The sequence below is a fragment of the Cololabis saira genome, chromosome 15 (genome assembly GCF_033807715.1).
Source record: "Cololabis saira isolate AMF1-May2022 chromosome 15, fColSai1.1, whole genome shotgun sequence".
Classification (NCBI taxonomy): Eukaryota; Metazoa; Chordata; class Actinopteri; order Beloniformes; family Belonidae; genus Cololabis; species Cololabis saira.
Window position 1 is genome coordinate 23,779,675 of NC_084601.1, and position 17,423 is coordinate 23,797,097.

The following is a 17,423-nucleotide window of genomic DNA, read 5'->3' on the forward strand; positions in this document are numbered from 1 at the left end:
ATAGGATCAGGTACAGTTTCATGACAGTATAGATTCGCTGATACAAAGTCAACTAAAAGGCATTATTCCAAGAAAGCATTACACTTGTTTACATTGGAGACCTTTTTTTAAATTCATATAACATTGAATGACATACAGGTAAGAAGCAGTACTTTGTAGGGAAGATTGTAAAAAAAGAAAAGGGGGGAATTTACTGTTATTTTGCCCCGAGAGAGACTAAAAAGGTGATGAGACAAATAGAATAGCTAGGTAATACAAAACAAAAGCAGAAAAAAAAAAAAAAAAAAAAAAACAATAAGCAATAATCAGAAGGAACAGCGGGATGTGCAGTAGAGGCTTTGATTATTCCCAGTTATGAGTAGCAGCCTCCTGTAGGTGGCTTTTTAGGGCAGACTTGAAGGAGATTAGGGACTTGCTCTCTTTTATGGCTGTAGATAAGATAAGATAAGATAAGATATTCCTTTAATAGTCCCACAGCGGGGAAATTCGCAGTGTACAGCAGCAAAGGGGATAGTGCAAAACAAGAGGCATCAATAGAAATAGAAATAATAATAATACAATAATAATAATAACAGAGTATGAAACACTATAAACAGTACTGATATATACAATAATAATAATAATAATAAATACTGGTATACAAATAAGATAACAGATGGATATTTACATAATTGCACATTGTAGTGAATGATATTGCACATTATTTTCCAGTATGTATTTTCCAGTATGTACAGTATATACATTTATTGTCAGGTTGTATGTGGTCTACTGTGAGCAGTGCTGGTTGTGTAGTCTCACAGCTGCAGGGAGGAAGGACCTTCTGTAGCGCTCCTTCACACATTTAGGGTGAAGGAGCCTGTCGCTGAAGGAGCTCTCCAGCGCTCTGAAGGTGTCCTTCATGGGGTGAGAGTTCTTCTCCATCATGGATGACAGCTTAGCCATCATAATGAGTTTGCAAAAACAGTATGTGAGATTTTTTAGTGCGTCTGAAACATTAGTACGTACTCAATAATATGCGCTATCCATACTCATTCCGGAGAAATGTATTAGTGTGGATTGATGGACACTAGCTAAGCAGAAACTTCCCACAATGCAATGCAGCGGTGTTTGGTTGCTAAGTGATACGTATATGTCATAAGTATAATATTAAGTATAATAATATTATTAAATAATATTAATATAATATTTGTATATAATAATATTATATAATGTCATCTTGTTTCGGCCAGGATAAACGGGAAATAGCGGCAGGAAGTGATGCGTGGCTCTGAATACTACGTCCAAATTAATGCATACTACTGATATTTACTCAAAAGTGTGCCGAACTTAAGTATACTTTTTAGTATATACTGTTTAGTATGGCATTTCGGACGCACCAATAGTATTAGGGCCAGGCAGGTGTTAGAGTTTCATGAAATTGTTTAACAGTTTGGAGGGTTTTTCTACAAGATTCTACACTGGTGGTTTTTCTCTATTTGCAAAGTTATCTCCTATTCAGGAGTTCAGCAATAGTTCAGCTGTTTTCTCTAGTCGCAGAGTCAGCCCGTTTTATGGCTCGACTGTTTTCTCTATTTGCAGGGTTTATGACTGGGCTGTTAAGATAAGTTCAGATATTTACTCTTCGTTAAAGGGGACCTATTATGAAAAACACGTTTTTTTTTTGCTTTAACATACATAAAGTGGTCTCCCCTCAGCTGCCAACTCAGAGAAGGAGGAAAGCAACCAAATTCTGTAGTGTCTGTACAGCCGCCCAGATGAGCCGTCCAGTGTGATGTGACTTCTACAAGCCGTTCAGATTCTGCGTCTTTACGTAACGACCGGAGCGATTTACATATGTTGGCCTCTGATGCGTGAAACCACGCCCACAACTAACTCCACCGGCCGGAGCTTCCGCCATTTTTTCGTAGTGGTGTATTGCATCATTCAGGCAGCCAATCAGCACAGTTCCTCATTATCATAGCCCCGCCCACTCAGAATCCCACATAGATGATGAGGTTAGAGAATGGGAAGTTAAAGACATGGCTCAGAGGCTGAATTTCTAATTTCCATCCATCCATTATCTATACCCGCTTTATCCGTCCCCAGGGTCACGGGGGGTCTGCTGGAGCCTATCCCAGCTATTTTCAGGCGAGAGGCAGGGATTACAGGGAGGCAGGGAATTTCTAATTTATTTCACAAAATCAAAAGCTTGTTTTTAAGACATTCAAGGCCCATTTAAAATAGGTATTAGATGCCATAATAGGTCCCCTTTAAGAAGAGAGCAGTCTGGAGGAACTGAAATCAAATTAGCTAATTATAGTCTGTCTTCAGAGTTGCTGAACCAGTGTGAGAATATTTCTGTTCTGAGTTTGCACACCCCAGTAGACTGAAGATTATCAGACTCCTGCAGACCCCACTAGACTCCAGCAGACTGGGGGAGACCCTTGCAGACCCCAGAAGACTCCAGCAGACCCCTGCATCACTACACAGTAAGTAGTGTGTAGATAAGTCTATGGAAGAAAAGGAAAACAAAAAAAAAAATACAATTGTTGTGAAAAGGCAGTTGGTCGGACCCAGATGTAGAGAGCAGGAGGCAGAAGAGAAAAAACCTGATTTATTTAACTTGAACAAAACCAAAGTGCTGCTGAGCAGGATACCAAAAACAACAAGAGTTTAAACAAGAATCAAAAACCAGACCTGAAACATGGAGGTACGGACCTCCATGCAGTACGGACCAGCAGGGAGCAGGGGAAAGACAAGACCAGATAAATAATAAACTCACAAAAAAAGAAAACCTAGAAAAACTGACTTCATAGCTCTCAAATAGCAAATTTGTGAAAAAAAAAAACAATTTATATGGTACACATACACACCTATCTATCTGTCAATGTATCTGTCTATCTATTTATCGTCCGTCCGTCCATCCATCCATCCGTCTATCTAGCTCCAAGGGCTCCAGCCACTATTTGCATAACTGTGTTCCTTCTTCTTGATGTTGCTGTCGCTGGGGAATACTGCTCTCTTCCGGAGTTAATCGACCACCACCGTGTCCGGTTGGTTAGTCATCACCAGTTCATTGGTCTGGATCTGGAGGTCCCACAGGATTTGAAGTGGCTGCTTAGTGCAGCAGGAATGGTACAGGAGACCGACATTGACTGACATTGATTTCAGTCTTTTGTAACTTTTTTTTCATTACAGATAGTGTTCTTTCTTCTCCTATTTCCAGTATTTAATTGATGGAGCCATTTATTGGTCATTATCTGTTATTTCTCTTGTTTACATTTGTCCTCCCACCTACCCAGGTGATTTTAATCATCCCATTTAAGGAGAATCAATGTGTTGAGTGTTACACCCTGAGGAGAAGAGTGCCTTGGATTTTTCTTCTTTTTTGACAAACCAGCCACTTACTTCTGAATTAAGTTTAATTCGAAATGGCCATTTTCATTCGGAATTAGGCGTTTACATGGTCATCTTTACTCATCTTAAATCAGATTTAATTTTAATTCTGAATTAAAGAGGAATTAAATTTCCCATCTAAACGCATTGAGTAAGTCTTTATTCACAACCCAGAAGTCAGTACATCAAAGTAGCTAAAGTGGTGACAGCTAGTCATTTACTGGTCTGGCTGCTGAGCAGAAGTTCATGTCCTGATTTATTGTTTAATATAACTGATGTCTTACAAAACACAAAAGCAGTCTCAGTACAGATGTCATGGATGTGAAATCTTACGAGACCAAAACTGTTTATCTACCAGACTGTTATTGTTTATTTGGACATTTTAACATGGAGGTCAGTGGAGATGAAATCACTGCTGGATCCGGACCCTGGTGGTCAGTAGAGGAACTGCAGGTTGTTTTGGCACTTTGAGACATATTGTGTTTGATACATGAAGTTGAGAAGACTCTACCGTTCACATAATCAATAAACAAATACAAATTAAAAACCAAACATTTAATGACCTGCTGTTTTCATAATGATACAAAAAGGTATTTAATCTGTTGTGGGTGTTTTTTAAACTCAAATACATAGTAAACACTGAAGTGTCGGGGTTTAAAGGGGCAAGAGCTGCAGACTCAACAGAACTGAGCAGATTCAATCATCTAATTTTAAGTTTTATTAAAAAGTATCAAAGTATCAAGAGACAGTTATTAAGAAAACCAAAGTTTATTGATGTAAACCGAAGATCAACAACTGGCTGAGTTCCCATCATTCCAGACTCTTTTTACCATGGTAACTGCTCTGAGGTAATCACAGACCAAGGAATGTACAGCAGCGGAAAAGCTCACATGCTGCTCCTCATTCACCCCCCCCACCCTCGTTCTATCCCAATATGGGTCAATAAGCTCTACAGAGACCCCCCCTCCCAATCCTCCAACCTTCCTGACCCCCCACCCCGAAAACCTCCAACCCCCTAGTGTCTCCTCAGTTCTTCTTGGACTTTGGAGAGTCGTACTTCCTCTTGCTGGAAAACCAGAGCAGCAGTGGGATGCCGATGGAGGGGAGGGTCATCACGCCGAAAGCTGCCCAGTCCAGCTGGAGGAAGACAGGAAGTGATGTCAGCAGACCCAACAGGAAAGCCCCTCCCCCTTAACACGACATCGATTTTGAGAACAGAGAAAAGTCTCCATAAGATGAAGACTTACGTAGTGGGGGGAGAATCGTCGGTCAAACTCCCTCTGAGCCAGGATGCCACCCTGCCCGGGGGCGCTGGTGAACCCCACCTAGGAAAGAAAAGGAGACAGACGTGTTTAGGACTTAACCACGCCACACGCTCAGGGAGAACTTCCAAACAGACGTCAAGAACACATGCAGCTCTCACCACCACAGGCCCCCCTTCCTGGGCCAGGTAGCTGACGGAGGCCGAGGTGAAGTTGAAGTATCCGGCCTTCAGGGGACGCAGCACCACCGTGTGAGACACGTTACTGGCTCTGAGCACCGCGCTAAGGCTGACAACACGGAGGACAGACGACATCACAGCAGGCTGCTGCCTCATTGGCTCTGCAGGCCATCAGCATGAACACATGAACACACACTAGGCCTGTGTTGAAAAGATTGATTTTCAGATTCTAAATCAATTCTCATATTACTTCTTAAAAATCAATTCATATGTCTAAAGACATCATTACAACCTTTGGTATTTTTTTGTTTATGCCCAAAAAAGGAATGTTTTTTTTGGACACGAGCATGTTTTTGCCTTTAAATATGTTTAAAGGTATGAAAACATTAAAGTTTTCAGTTATAATTGCATAAAATATTTCTCTGCTTTATATACTGTGTTGGGGTTACATTTGCATAAAATACTAAAAACCAAATTCTCATAAATGGGAAAAAAATAAGTGATTTCATACGTCTCTGTTTGCTGCCCTGGATCTGTTTGATAATTCTGACCCACACAATGTTTCTGAAAGCAGTTATATCAGCATTCTGGGAGCTGATTGGTCCTTACAGCATCATTAGCTGCCAATACTTGCTGTTGAATCTCAATATAATACTAGTATTAATGTTGCATAAGTACACAGTCATAATTCATGCAACAGCTGAAAAATGTTTTATTAACACTAACCCAAATCAATATCGGAATTAAATCAAAGCGAATCGGAATCTCGACATTTGAAATCGATCCCCAGCCCCCAACACACACACACACACACAGGTGGAGGATACGGAGCGATTCTCTCCCACTTAACGTTCAGCATTCCAGACACGATTCCGAAGTCCTCAGGAGGAAAGGAATCATCTGTCAGCTCCACCTCCAGAGCAGCGCTGTGGAGACAAGAGACCAGCATCACCAGGTGAAGCTGCCGTCAGTCCGTGTCCTGGTTCAACCCCACATCGTCCATCAGTGAGGCATCTGCGTACGCTGCAGACTCTCTACGACCTCAGCACAGCAGCTGCTGACCGTTGTCATAAATACGAGGTCATCGTCAGCGGTGGCTAACAAAGACTGCCTGAAGCTTAAAAGTGTCAGACTCTGCAGGTAAATTTAGTAAAATAATGTAAATACTGTCTTTTACTTAAAGAAGACGCGTTTTGACCTTGTTCTGGGAGTTTCTAGCTTCCTGGGATCCCAAACGTCAGACATGTTTTGCTAAGAAGGGATCCAGCACAACAGCTCCTTGTTCATCCATCTCTTTACAGCTTTGTTCATCACAGACAGTTTTAGGGGCAGAGTCGGCCAATAGGCTCCGGCCGTCTTATAATAAGTGTGTGTTACACCTCTGTCGTACAACCTTGTGCACTTCTTGACAACTAAATGCAGTATTTGAAGAGCTAAAGACAGGAGGCTGGATGCTTGTATTAACTGACATCATCCGGCCCTGTGATGTCACAGTTCCCTCCAGATCTCAGCTGCCCATTGGATGACATATTTTCGCACCTATACTACGTGACAGCTATGTTATGTTGGATTGTTAAGAGTTTTTTCCTCCATAAACCCAGTTTCACTGACTGGAAGGTAACGGGAGCCCAGCTCATCATGTGACGTACCTGGAGCCCACGTTGTAGATGCTGTACTGCAGGGTCAGGTCCCGGCCCTCCACGGCGTAGCGGTTCAGCAGGGACTTGGAGGCCAGCAGGCGTGCTCCGTCCTCCCCCCCGACCAGGGCCAGCAGGGCCAGCAGCACACACACACGCAGAGTCATCGTCTGGAGAGAGGAGCGTCCAGGAGAACCAGCAGCGTTAGGACACGTGGACGACAGCTGAACACACACACGCACACACACGTGTGGTCACAAACACCAACTCCAGGCTACACTCCAGCAACCATAACTAGATTACAACGTTCCTAAACTTCCTCTGCCAACGTGAGCGCCACCACCTGGCGGCCCTCGGTACCTACAGGTTCTGATGGTTCCAGGACGGACTGGTGATGGAGTCAGAATCATCTAAAGCAGTCTTCAACCCTGGTCCTCGAGATCTACTGTCCTGCATGTTTTAGATCAGTGGTTCTCAAATGGGGGTACGTGAGATTTTAAAATACATATATTTAATAAGTAGCATCCATGCAAAAATCCTTTAAAAATAATAATTTCATAAATAATGGAGGAAAATATAAGTAAATTCATAAAATGGAATTTTATCTTCAGGAGTAGGCTATTCAACTTATTATCCTAAAACCCCAGAGAATCCCCCACACCAGGATGGTTCCACCTAACCTGTCAAATGCCACCTGGCTTCACCTGTCAATCACTTGGACCAACGATGGAGTCGTGGTTGAAGCATAGCAGCAATATTATATATTATATATTTTTTTTTACAACCAAAAGTGCTTTGCGCTGGTTAGGGGGTACTTGGCTGAAAAAATATTTCACAGGGGAGACATCACTGAAAATAGTTGAGGACCACCGTTTCAGATTTTTCACCTGATTCTAATTGACAGTCCTCATTGGCTTGTCATCAAGGTCTGCACATCTCTGTTGATGACACATGTACTTGTATCAGAGTGTGCTGAAGCAGGAAAACATCTAAAACATGCAGGACAGGGGGTCTCGAGGACCAGGGTTGCACTTTCAAGAACTTAAAACTAAGATTCAAGCACTTTTCAGGCCTTGAAAACATTGAAATTCAACCACTTTCAAGGATTTCAAGCACCCGTAGGAACCCTGAATTATTTACATTGTATCGTGCTGTAAACATCTAGTTATGGTTCATCTTACTGATTTTCTCCTTGTAATAACTAAACTATACAGTCTGATCCCAATTTTGTGAAAGACAGAGTTATAATTTCAAGCACTTAAACTAAAATTCAAGCACTTTTCAGGCGTTGAAAACAAAACATTGAAATTCAAGCACTCTCCAGGATTCCCAGCCCCCGTAGGAACCATGTCTATAACTTGGTCAGCTATCAGTGTTTTATAGAAAACGCAAATTAAAAGACAGAGGGCGTTATGTGTCTCTGTTTACAAGAAAACGTCAATCTTGGACAGATGAACCTGAGACAAAACGGTTCTGAGTCAGGGTTCGTGTCTGGACCGGGTGTTCTGCCAATTTCTGGTCCCTGCCGAGAAATGCTACTTTGTGGTTCTGCGCATGCGCACAGTCGATTTTCAAGTTTTCAAGTTTGATTGCCACGCTAAATTGATAATATGGGATGTTCAGTATTTGATCCTTTAAAATACACGACCCATGACCTGAATCACATTTCACTTTGTGAACATTATACGATAGAGAGAAAAAAAAAATTCTATTTGATATTCATTCAGTCATTGGCCTTTAATTAACCAGGCAGATCATTAAGAACATTCTTATTTACAATGACGGTCTGGCAAGAGACAAGCACCACTTGGGGGGGAAAGAAAGTGGGTTAGGGAGTAAAAACGTAAAATTGTAGCTCTACAAAAAGGTAGAAAACCGTTAGGTAGCATTTTTTGGTAAAGCAGCAGCAATGGTCAGAACCCCGGCGGTGGTGACACGTCTACCGACACCAGAACCGCGTCTCCGTCAGCACCTCGACACGACCCGGGGCGGCATCTCCCCACAAACGCTCGTCTGAATCTAACGGACACCAAACAGGAGATTATAAAACTAAAAACGGGATAAAGACAAAATTACCGAGTTGGTTTCTTCCAGCTGCAGAGTCGAAGAGGACGGCTGGCGCATGCGCAGAGGCTTAAGACGGCTTTTGGCATGACGTGTACAGAACAAAGGGGGAGGAGCCTCGAGCGCCCCCGACCGGCCGGGAGGGCGAAGTTCTGCTTCCTGCTGGCAGCGGGGACGCCCAGAACTAGGGTTGCCACCTTTCAGAAATAGAAATAAGGGACGCCCCGTTACAGCAGTGCAGGTGCCAAAAAAAGGGACATCCCCAAAACTTCTAAACTTCATAGAAATTTATTTATCTTATATAAAAAAACAAAATGCTTTGATTTAAAGTTTAAAGTGCCTTAATAACATTGAAATTGCATGACTGTACAGACAGACAACCATGCTAGCAACTGAAATAGCCTCCTATGCTATGTATGTCCACATCAGCCCAGATGTAGAATATACAGGTGAAGGTCGGAAAATTAGAATATGGTGTAAAAGTTAATTTATTTCAATAATTCAATTTAAAAGGGTAATTACATACTTAATACATTACATAGTCTCATTACATGCAAAGCAAGATGTGTTAAACCTTTTATTTGTTACAATTTTGATGATTGAATGGTTTATTGATTTCATAATATAGAGATTTTTTATTTAGGGTTTTCATAAGCCATAATCACCAAAATTATAACAAATAAAGGCTTGAAATATCTCACTTTGAATGTAGTGGGAAATAATATATTTGTTTCACCTTTAGTTGAATTTACTACGAATTAAGTTTTATTCAAATATAAGTATATTCAAATTTTCCGACCTTCACCTGTATATTATGACATCAATAAATAAGAGCATAATATGTGTCCGTATTGGTTCAATACGGAACGCAACTTTTAATTCCCAATTACGTAACAATTCCGTATTTCAAGGGACGGGTGGCAAGCCTACCCAGAACCAAAGAAATAGATATCCACTGCTGAAGTATACAAATATCAAGACACAAGAAGACACCTTTACAATATACAGTTGGGTTGGGAAGAAAGAGGGGCAGGAACCGGAGGGAAGAAGCAGTCATTACATGACTCGGGATAGGCCACACAGGACCGAACAATACACTGCATAAAATAGGAAAACACACTCTGATGGCAGATGTGACCAATGTGGGCAGGCTGAATCTGTTCAGCACGTGTTGTTGGATTGTGGAGGATATGAGGTGGAAAGAAGGACATTAGCAGCAGCAGCAGAGGAAGCCAGGATGGCATTAAATGTGGGGAACTTGCTAGGAGCAGAGTCAGGAGTTATGCTCAAGCATTTGATGGCATATTTGAAAGATACAGGGCTATTGGAGAGGATTTGATTTCCTTATTTAGTTTTTAGTTTTATTTTTTTTATTTATTTATTTTATTTTTATTTTTTTTATTTATGCTTATTTTGTCTGCTAATTTACTGTTCCACACTCCAGTCCAGTAGGTGGCGGTAATGCACCTTCAAGTTGGTTTGCCAACCGCCAATAAACGCCATTCAAGAAGAAGAAGTATACAAATAAAATGAAAGAAGTATCTTTTAAAATAATTCACAGAGTCTACCCATGTAAAGTTTTTCTTCAACGTTTCAAAAAAGACATAGACACTGCCTATTGTTTCTGTGAAGGATCCCCTGAAGATGTTTTTCATTTATTTTGGAGTTGCTCTTTCACTACCCAATACGGCTTGGTCACCAAGGTGCATTCTGGGACGCGGCGGCCCTTTTGGCAGCCTTGTGAGTGTAAACAAACAGCAGTGTAGTAGCACCAAGTGAACAGACGGAACGCAATAAAAAAGATGTTAAAATGCCGGAAAGGAACGGGAATTTACCGGGATACCTTAAACAAGGGGACTGGAGAAAATAATGATTATTATTAACGGTTTAGATCCATATGAAATCTCTTCTAAAGAGTGGAGCTCCACTCTTTAGTAGGGATTTACTGCCGCAGTTCTGCACAACGGCTTCAGCTACCTTGTTTGCGAGTGTTTGGCAACTGCTTTGGTAAATGTTTGACTCGCCATGTGTTTCAATAAATTAGTATAATAGTACAACATACAGACTCAGACTGATCTATCGCCATAGACAGACAGCACTCCCATGATGCCTAGATTGTACATTTTACTGGAAAGTAAAGTGTTAATTTGTGATGTTTTTTTTTTTGTTTTTTTTTTTTGTTTCCATGTTTTTTGGTTTTGGTTTTTTGGTTTTTTTTAAACATATCAGGTCCTTCATCCCCACAGCCATCAGACTGTACAATAAGAAACTTTAGCCACCCTTGTGCAATAAGTCTCTTTAAAAGTGCAATAACCACTAATACCTCACGTATTTTTGGAAATATTTGTAAATATCTTGTAAATATTATCCGTTTATTTTGTGTTTACTACTTTTTTTTGTGTGTTTGGCTGCTGCACGACTGAATTTCTCCTCTGGGAGATTAATAAAGTCTACTATTCTATTCTATTCTATTCTATATATTTATTGTATGTTTGCTTTCTTATGAAAAATCTATGTAAGATGATGATACTCTTCTGTTTGAGAATAGTCAAACAAGCATTTCTCATTAAAAGAAAAAAGAAAAAAAAAACAATTTAGATTTAGATTATAGGGTCTGTCACCCGGTTTGTTTGTTTTTTAACAAGGCACTTATTTAGAGTAACTGTAATGTGTTGCACTGCGCAATCTGTACTGAAGGGGGCGCTTTTCTCTCTTGTTTGTGGTTGCTAGGATACCAGGTAAGGGAGGCGCTTTAAGCTTTGAATTGTTTATTAAGTCTATTTGAAATACACGTTTAAAGCATTAGAAAATGTCAGAGGCGAAAGAAAACGTCGAAGATCCCACGTTAGAAGTCCCATTCTCAACATTGTTGAGCAAAGGAGATTGGTTTTTCACTAAAGGACAGTACCAAAAAGCTTCGGAGTGTTTCACAAAGGTAAGTGCCTAATTTGGCACAGTTACTGTTGTATTCAACGATAACTTTTTTAAATTACATATATATATATATTTTTAATCTTTTCTGAGGCGTTGACTTTACAACCAGATGACAAGAAGTGCATCATTCGTCGAGGCAAATGTTACATGAAAATCGGGCAATTTCAGAACGCGTTGCAGGAAGCTGAGACTTTACTGGAAGGAGACCAGTCCTGTTATGAGGTAAATGTTGTTAAACCTTTGGGGACGGGGCTTTTGGCAGGTATTTTGACTTAAAATGTATGTAAATCACAGCTTCATGAAATTTGAATATGCTGAAGTCCACAGCGAGGCGAGATGGAGAGACGCATCTAACGCATCATATCTGACCTATTGCATTGAATTATAGGGAAATGTTTGCAAAAAATATACTCAGTCTATTCTCATTTTACAAAAAAAAAGCCATGAGAATAATTAGTAGAAAACAATATAGTCATCCTTCAAATCCATTATTCCTTCAGTTAAAACTGTTGACATTTCTTGAATTAGTGGACCACATAATTCTGCAAATGATGTGGAAAGCTCATTAGAACATTTTTTCCAATCAATATACAGAAAAAAATGGAAAAAGTATAACTTAAAAGAAACAGAGATCAAAATTCAGGACAAAATAAAAGGTATCAGTTTATGGAACAATCTGGATACAGAAGCCAAAGAATGCAAATCAAACATTACATTTAAAAGAATAATAAAAGCCAATTTGATGAAAAAATATCATGATAATTGTTAAATTAGGTGGGTTTTCTTGTTTTCTCTTGTCTTTTTAGCACCATTGTCATATTTTTTTCTTTGACTCAGAAAAAGAATACGACTATCTGTGTTTGACGACAGCTGTTTTGTATAACTTTGTTGTATTTTTGGCTTTGTTTTTTGTTTGTTTTTTTGTTTTTTTTAATTACGTTTATTGGAAAGTGTTTTTTTTAATTGCGTAATTTGACATTTTTTTTATTTCTTTTATTATTCCATTAATTGAAATTTGATTTCTTAGGAAAAAGGGACAGATAAAATAAACTCAGTCTTCTTTCTGTTCCCTTTCATTCAAGGAAAGAGATTTGTTGTAATTATATTGAACTGTTTTATTTTTCTTTTAATGAATGAAAAAAAAGCATGTAGAATAATAAGAATAAGAAAAGGGAAAACCTTTTCTGGATACTAATATATCGCCTTCATTTTCATGTTTTTCCTCGTTTTTCTGGGCATGTTTTATTTTTGGGGGATTTTTTTCTTCCATATCAGAGCGGGGTCATGCTGCACACCTGCTGCTGGGCGGTGGGATTTTTGAGACTTTAGCTTTCTAGCAAAATGCTAGCAACATTGCCCTTTGGGCTATTTTGGACAATCGCGATATGGTCATGCCACTACTTGGCATGCCCATAATTACTAGCTTTATCGACTTTATGGAAGTTCTTATGGGCCTTAACAAGAGATGTTTGCAAAGAGAAGTCAATTAACCTTTGTTTCATTGTGATTTTTTCAGGCATTGTACCAGAAGGCAGAGGCTTTATACTACATGGGAAACTTTCCATTTGCGCTCGTGTTTTACCACAGAGGACAAAAGATCCGTCCACAAATGAGAGAGTTCAAGTTGGGTATCCAGAAAGCAGATGAATCTACACAAAGGGCTGCTGACACTCCTGACAGTAAGTGATGTGTAATGTGGGAATCTGACAAGAACTTTTAACAAAAATTTGAACTTCTTGTCTTTTTTTTTTCTGCCATAACACAGGGATCAAAGAACGTTTATTAATCAGCAAAACAGATTGGGAGGTATGTCTTTGGTGTATTTCTCTTTAGTCAGTGTTTTTGTGCCAAAAGCACAGTCATACATCTGATGGAGCTGAATCCCTCAACATGAGTTGCTTGCATGCCTTTCTCTTGGTACTCTGGTTTCCTCCCAGTGTCCAAAATCATGCATGTTAGGCTAACTGGTGCTCCTGCATGTCCCATAGGAGCAGGGCCGCCCCTGACCAAATTGGGGCCCTAAGCGAAATTTTATTTTTTAGGTTATCTTTTAGGTTTAACCAGGTCCATGAAAGGCTGAGCTGGATCTGCTTAGGTAGATTTTACATATAGAAGAACAAAAATCAGGGCATGAACCAAGGCTTCCCAGCAGAAAACGGACCATGAATCATATAAACATACCACTGAGGCTTGATATATATGCCTTGTTCCTGCCACTGCCACTTATTCCCTAAGTTAATAATCCTGACGTAAAGGAAAATGCATTTGTTCGACCAGGTGTTACAGACCGGGTCACCTACTTCCATTGGTATGTGATCAGGTCTGATGTTGACACGTGTGTTCTTGGGGCCTCCAGTGAAGTTGGAGGTGTTAGAATGGACCCTGAGATGAATTTGTGTAAGCTCTTTCTGTGAGATCAAAACTCAAGTCAGCCTTCATTTCTCCTGCACATCAGGGAAACTTGGGCTCTCATGACCCGGCAAGGGGTTCACGGGTCGGCCTGCCTGAGACCAATTTGGCTCAGCACATTTTGTATCGTGCAGTTTGTTGGCTGTAAAAGTTGCTTAGTTCAATTTTTTGCGTGTTTTGCATGTTCAAGTTTTCTTCTCTGAGAAAGGTTTGTTGATTCTACAGGTTTCTGTAAGCAATGTTCAACCTGTCCCCGATTACTTAACATTAAAGGAGAAGGATCTGAAGACCCCTCGAAGTGAGAACGCTGTGAAACTGCGTCATGGAGAGTTATCGGATGACGAGAGCTTTCTCAAAGATCTGATGAAAAACAAAGGTATTGTGTTATTCATTACCCAGATGTGCTTTCGTCATTACTCATGAGAATGACTAGTGTGTCCTCACAAGCTAAAGGTTTTCTCTTTAGAATTAGTTGTTCAACCTGGTTATTTGAAATACAACAGCGTTTTTGTCTTAAGGTTTTCGATATGCATATGTGTTATGTAATTATCTACAGACTTTGTAAGCGGTACGACAAAACATGGAGAAAAAGTGGAGGACATTATTCAGAGCTGCCTCGATCTGATCAACAATAGCAAAACGTTGGGTCAGGAGACACCCCCCACCCCCCCAAAAAGGAAGCATCAGCACCCGGCCAAAAAACTCAGCACACCTTTTGAACCTGCCCAGTTTATGCTCAAGAACCTTAATGATATAGATGGAGGTAAGAAGGACATCTAGATGAACATATCGTCTTCTGCTTTTCTTTTGAGTTGGAAAATGATTACTTGTTGTCTTAGAGCTGGCTTCTGGGAATGCAAAGCGTAGTCTTAAGAAGGCTGAAGAAGTCCTGAAGACGGTGCAGATGTGGTCAGAGAAAGAGGTTCCTAATAAAAAGCAGTTCCTGGCCAACCTTCACCGTTGCATCGGAAATGCTCTGTTCGACCTCACAGACATGGACCAGGCATTGAAGCATTACCAGAAAGACCTGGACTTTGCTAAACAGTGGTGGGAATTTTGAGAAACTGCACATTTGGAAGCACATTATATTATAGCAAGAGGCCAAATGTTCTGTAATCTTTCTTTCAAACAGCAAATGTCCAGAAGAAATGTCCAAAGCTCTAGATAAAATGGGCCGAACATACGCTGAAGTTGAACAGTTTTCTCTGGCTATTGAATCGTAAGTAAATGGTGAACCATTACTTGCTTATCAAATGATATTGCTTTATTTCAAACAAGTTCTATCTTAAAGAGTAATTGTCATTCAGGCATGAACGATTCATGTTACATGTTTTCTTTTCTCTCTCTTCATTTATATCTTAGCTTTGAGAAGATGATTCCCTTGGTCTGTGAGGATTTGGAGAAGACCTGTTTGTTTCATCACATCGGCTGTTCTTACGTGAACCTTAATCGCCACGAAGAAGCCAGAGAATACGGCCTTCGCTCAGCTGCCGCGGCTGACCAAACTGGTGATGAGAAGTGGAAGATGCATGCCAATGTTTTGGTGGCCGTTTCCGAATGTAAATCATCCTTTTGTTTTTACTTTATATACAAAAATCCCTTCATAGCTAGAGACTTGTATGGTTCGTTCCTTTTTTCGTAACTTTTTTTTTTGCCTTTTAGGGCATGTTATTATAACATTTATCAGATTTTCTTATTTTTTTGTTAATTCACTACACTTTCTTTTTCCAGTGAAGCTTGAAAAGTTTGAATCTTCTGTGGCCCACTTTGAGAAAGCTTTGGACGCTGCCAGAGTTCAGGAAGATGACTTCGCCCAGAATTCCCTCCAGAAGGTTATACTTTGGTCATTATCTTCATTCATCTTCTATGTTTTTGTCCATTCTAACTTTCTGAATTGTTCTTTCAGGCTCTTGATGATGCAAAGCAACACGTGAAACAGTGAAAATCCCCTCAGAGGTTCAGAGAGCAGCTTGGGACCATAAGAACAGATTGTAGATGGGGTTTGTGGTGGCCAAACTGTGAGGAAATGCCTCGCAAAAACAAAAAAAAAAAGACGGCTTGTATGACACAGATTGTAATAAATTGTGAATCTTGTCAACAGTGGTCTCTTTTAGCTGGATTTAAAGTGTTACTTTATGGAGGGAACTTCCTCTTGGGCCATCTCTTGTCACATCTGTCATGATGTGTGGGTATATATTTACATACAGATCATTGCTTTCTGCAAGGTTTATGTTTACAATTTTCATCAATTCTTATCTGTTTGGGCCACGGTGTTATATTTCATAGCAACGTGTTTGGCAGTAAATGACTGGATGACTCAGTGTTGAAGTCTTAGACTGAAAGCAAATATTCGATTCCATTGTGTCCAAATGGCCAGTGTACTTGATGTCAGTGTAGTTAACCTTTAGGAATTGAAGTCATGTGATAGAAGGTTTGGTTTTACAGTAGCTTAAGCTTTTGCATATGAGATAACAGCATTTACCTTTTGCTGTTAGTATAAAAGCAGTAAAAACATCTCTGTTGATTTCATACTAAGAGGGTACACAGTAAATATGAAGTGTAATTTCAAAAAGAAATCAAGTAAAGAAACATTTTTTCCACTTTTATTAATTTAAATATAGATTACAGAACAGTTCAAAACCCCTAGATAGATGAAAAGGCGTATTTGATCACTAATTAACACATTGATAAGGAAAGTAGAGGTGAAGGAACAGTTATTCCATAAAACTTAAAAAAGTAAACCACAGTGGCTAAGTGATGGAAAAATAAATACATCTGCAGAAGTAACAGCTTTTAATTGAGATGAACTTGAACCACTCCATTTTACTGTGCGAGATAATTCAATCTGTACGAAATTTCAAGTTTGAGTTGCTTACTTCAAGGTATTTTTGATATGCATTAGAAAATGTTGCAAGCTTGGATTCAGCGCCTGATTTTCAAGTAATTCAGTAAAAAGGGCTTCCCCAAATTGTGAGTCCCCCTGTGCTTTTCCTTAGTGATATCATTTCATTAAAGCAGCAATAGAGACTTCAATAGACGGTGCATCCTAAAAGTAAGCAAAAGTGCCTTTAAATGACACTGAAATTGATATTTTAACATGGAAGCTGTGTTGTTTTGTGCTGTTTCAACCGTATAATGACGGAAGTAACATACTTGATACATTATTTTCTGAGACACGTGTAATAAAATAATAAATCATACGTTTATACTATAAAAAGCTAAACAATAATACGTTGCAAGTTGGTTCAGTAAACACGTCAAACAGAGTGTCATGTGTGGACAGTGACTTACTTTAGGAAGATGCAACAATTATCCAGCTCTATCGACATAGATTTCTGGTCTTTTCAAAACATTCAATTTGGTGTAATTCGTAAGAATAAAAAAAAAAAAAAAGAATTTTTAATGAATAATTTGACCATTCTTAAGAATATAATTTTCATTTGCAGTTTTTATGCTTCTGATGTCAAATGTTTTCCGTTTTCTCTTGTAAATTTAAATCCTAAAGTCCCGATTTTTATTCCCCTTGTTGTTGTAACTAAGTATAACATTTTACGGACGAGTAT

General features: G+C 39.5%; 2 protein-coding genes across 2 annotated transcripts; one reads left to right on the forward strand and one right to left on the reverse strand.

Annotated features, from left to right (window-relative positions):
* Positions 1-4,083: 4,083 nt before the first annotated feature.
* ssr2 (signal sequence receptor, beta) lies at positions 4,084-8,618 on the reverse strand. Its single transcript, XM_061742019.1, has 6 exons — positions 8,530-8,618; positions 6,466-6,623; positions 5,644-5,742; positions 4,799-4,907; positions 4,623-4,700; positions 4,084-4,512 (listed from the first exon to the last, which is right to left on the reverse strand). Exons 1-6 carry the CDS (start codon positions 8,575-8,577, stop codon positions 4,402-4,404), a joined length of 603 nt encoding a protein of 200 aa, XP_061598003.1. The 5' UTR covers positions 8,578-8,618; the 3' UTR covers positions 4,084-4,401.
* Positions 8,619-11,326: 2,708 nt separating this feature from the next.
* On the forward strand, positions 11,327-15,881 carry odad4 (outer dynein arm docking complex subunit 4). Its single transcript, XM_061741574.1, has 11 exons — positions 11,327-11,452; positions 11,542-11,673; positions 12,968-13,130; positions 13,217-13,257; positions 14,086-14,236; positions 14,417-14,623; positions 14,700-14,907; positions 14,993-15,079; positions 15,223-15,419; positions 15,592-15,692; positions 15,767-15,881. Exons 1-11 carry the CDS (start codon positions 11,327-11,329, stop codon positions 15,800-15,802), a joined length of 1,449 nt encoding a protein of 482 aa, XP_061597558.1. The 3' UTR covers positions 15,803-15,881.
* The last annotated feature ends 1,542 nt before the right edge of the window (positions 15,882-17,423 follow it).

Coding starts and splice junctions, on each gene's coding strand:
- odad4 (XM_061741574.1), top strand. CDS start 11,327: ATGTCAGAGGCGAAAGAAAACGTCGAAGATCCCACGTTAGAAGTCCCA. Junction 15,080..15,222: donor TTTTCTCTGGCTATTGAATC/GTAAGTAAATGG, acceptor TTTATATCTTAG/CTTTGAGAAGATGATTCCCT. Junction 15,420..15,591: donor TTTGGTGGCCGTTTCCGAAT/GTAAATCATCCT, acceptor TTCTTTTTCCAG/TGAAGCTTGAAAAGTTTGAA.
- ssr2 (XM_061742019.1), bottom strand. CDS start 8,577: ATGCGCCAGCCGTCCTCTTCGACTCTGCAGCTGGAAGAAACCAACTCG. Junction 6,624..8,529: donor AGCTGGAAGAAACCAACTCG/GTAATTTTGTCT, acceptor TCCTCTCTCCAG/ACGATGACTCTGCGTGTGTG. Junction 4,513..4,622: donor GACGATTCTCCCCCCACTAC/GTAAGTCTTCAT, acceptor GTCTTCCTCCAG/CTGGACTGGGCAGCTTTCGG.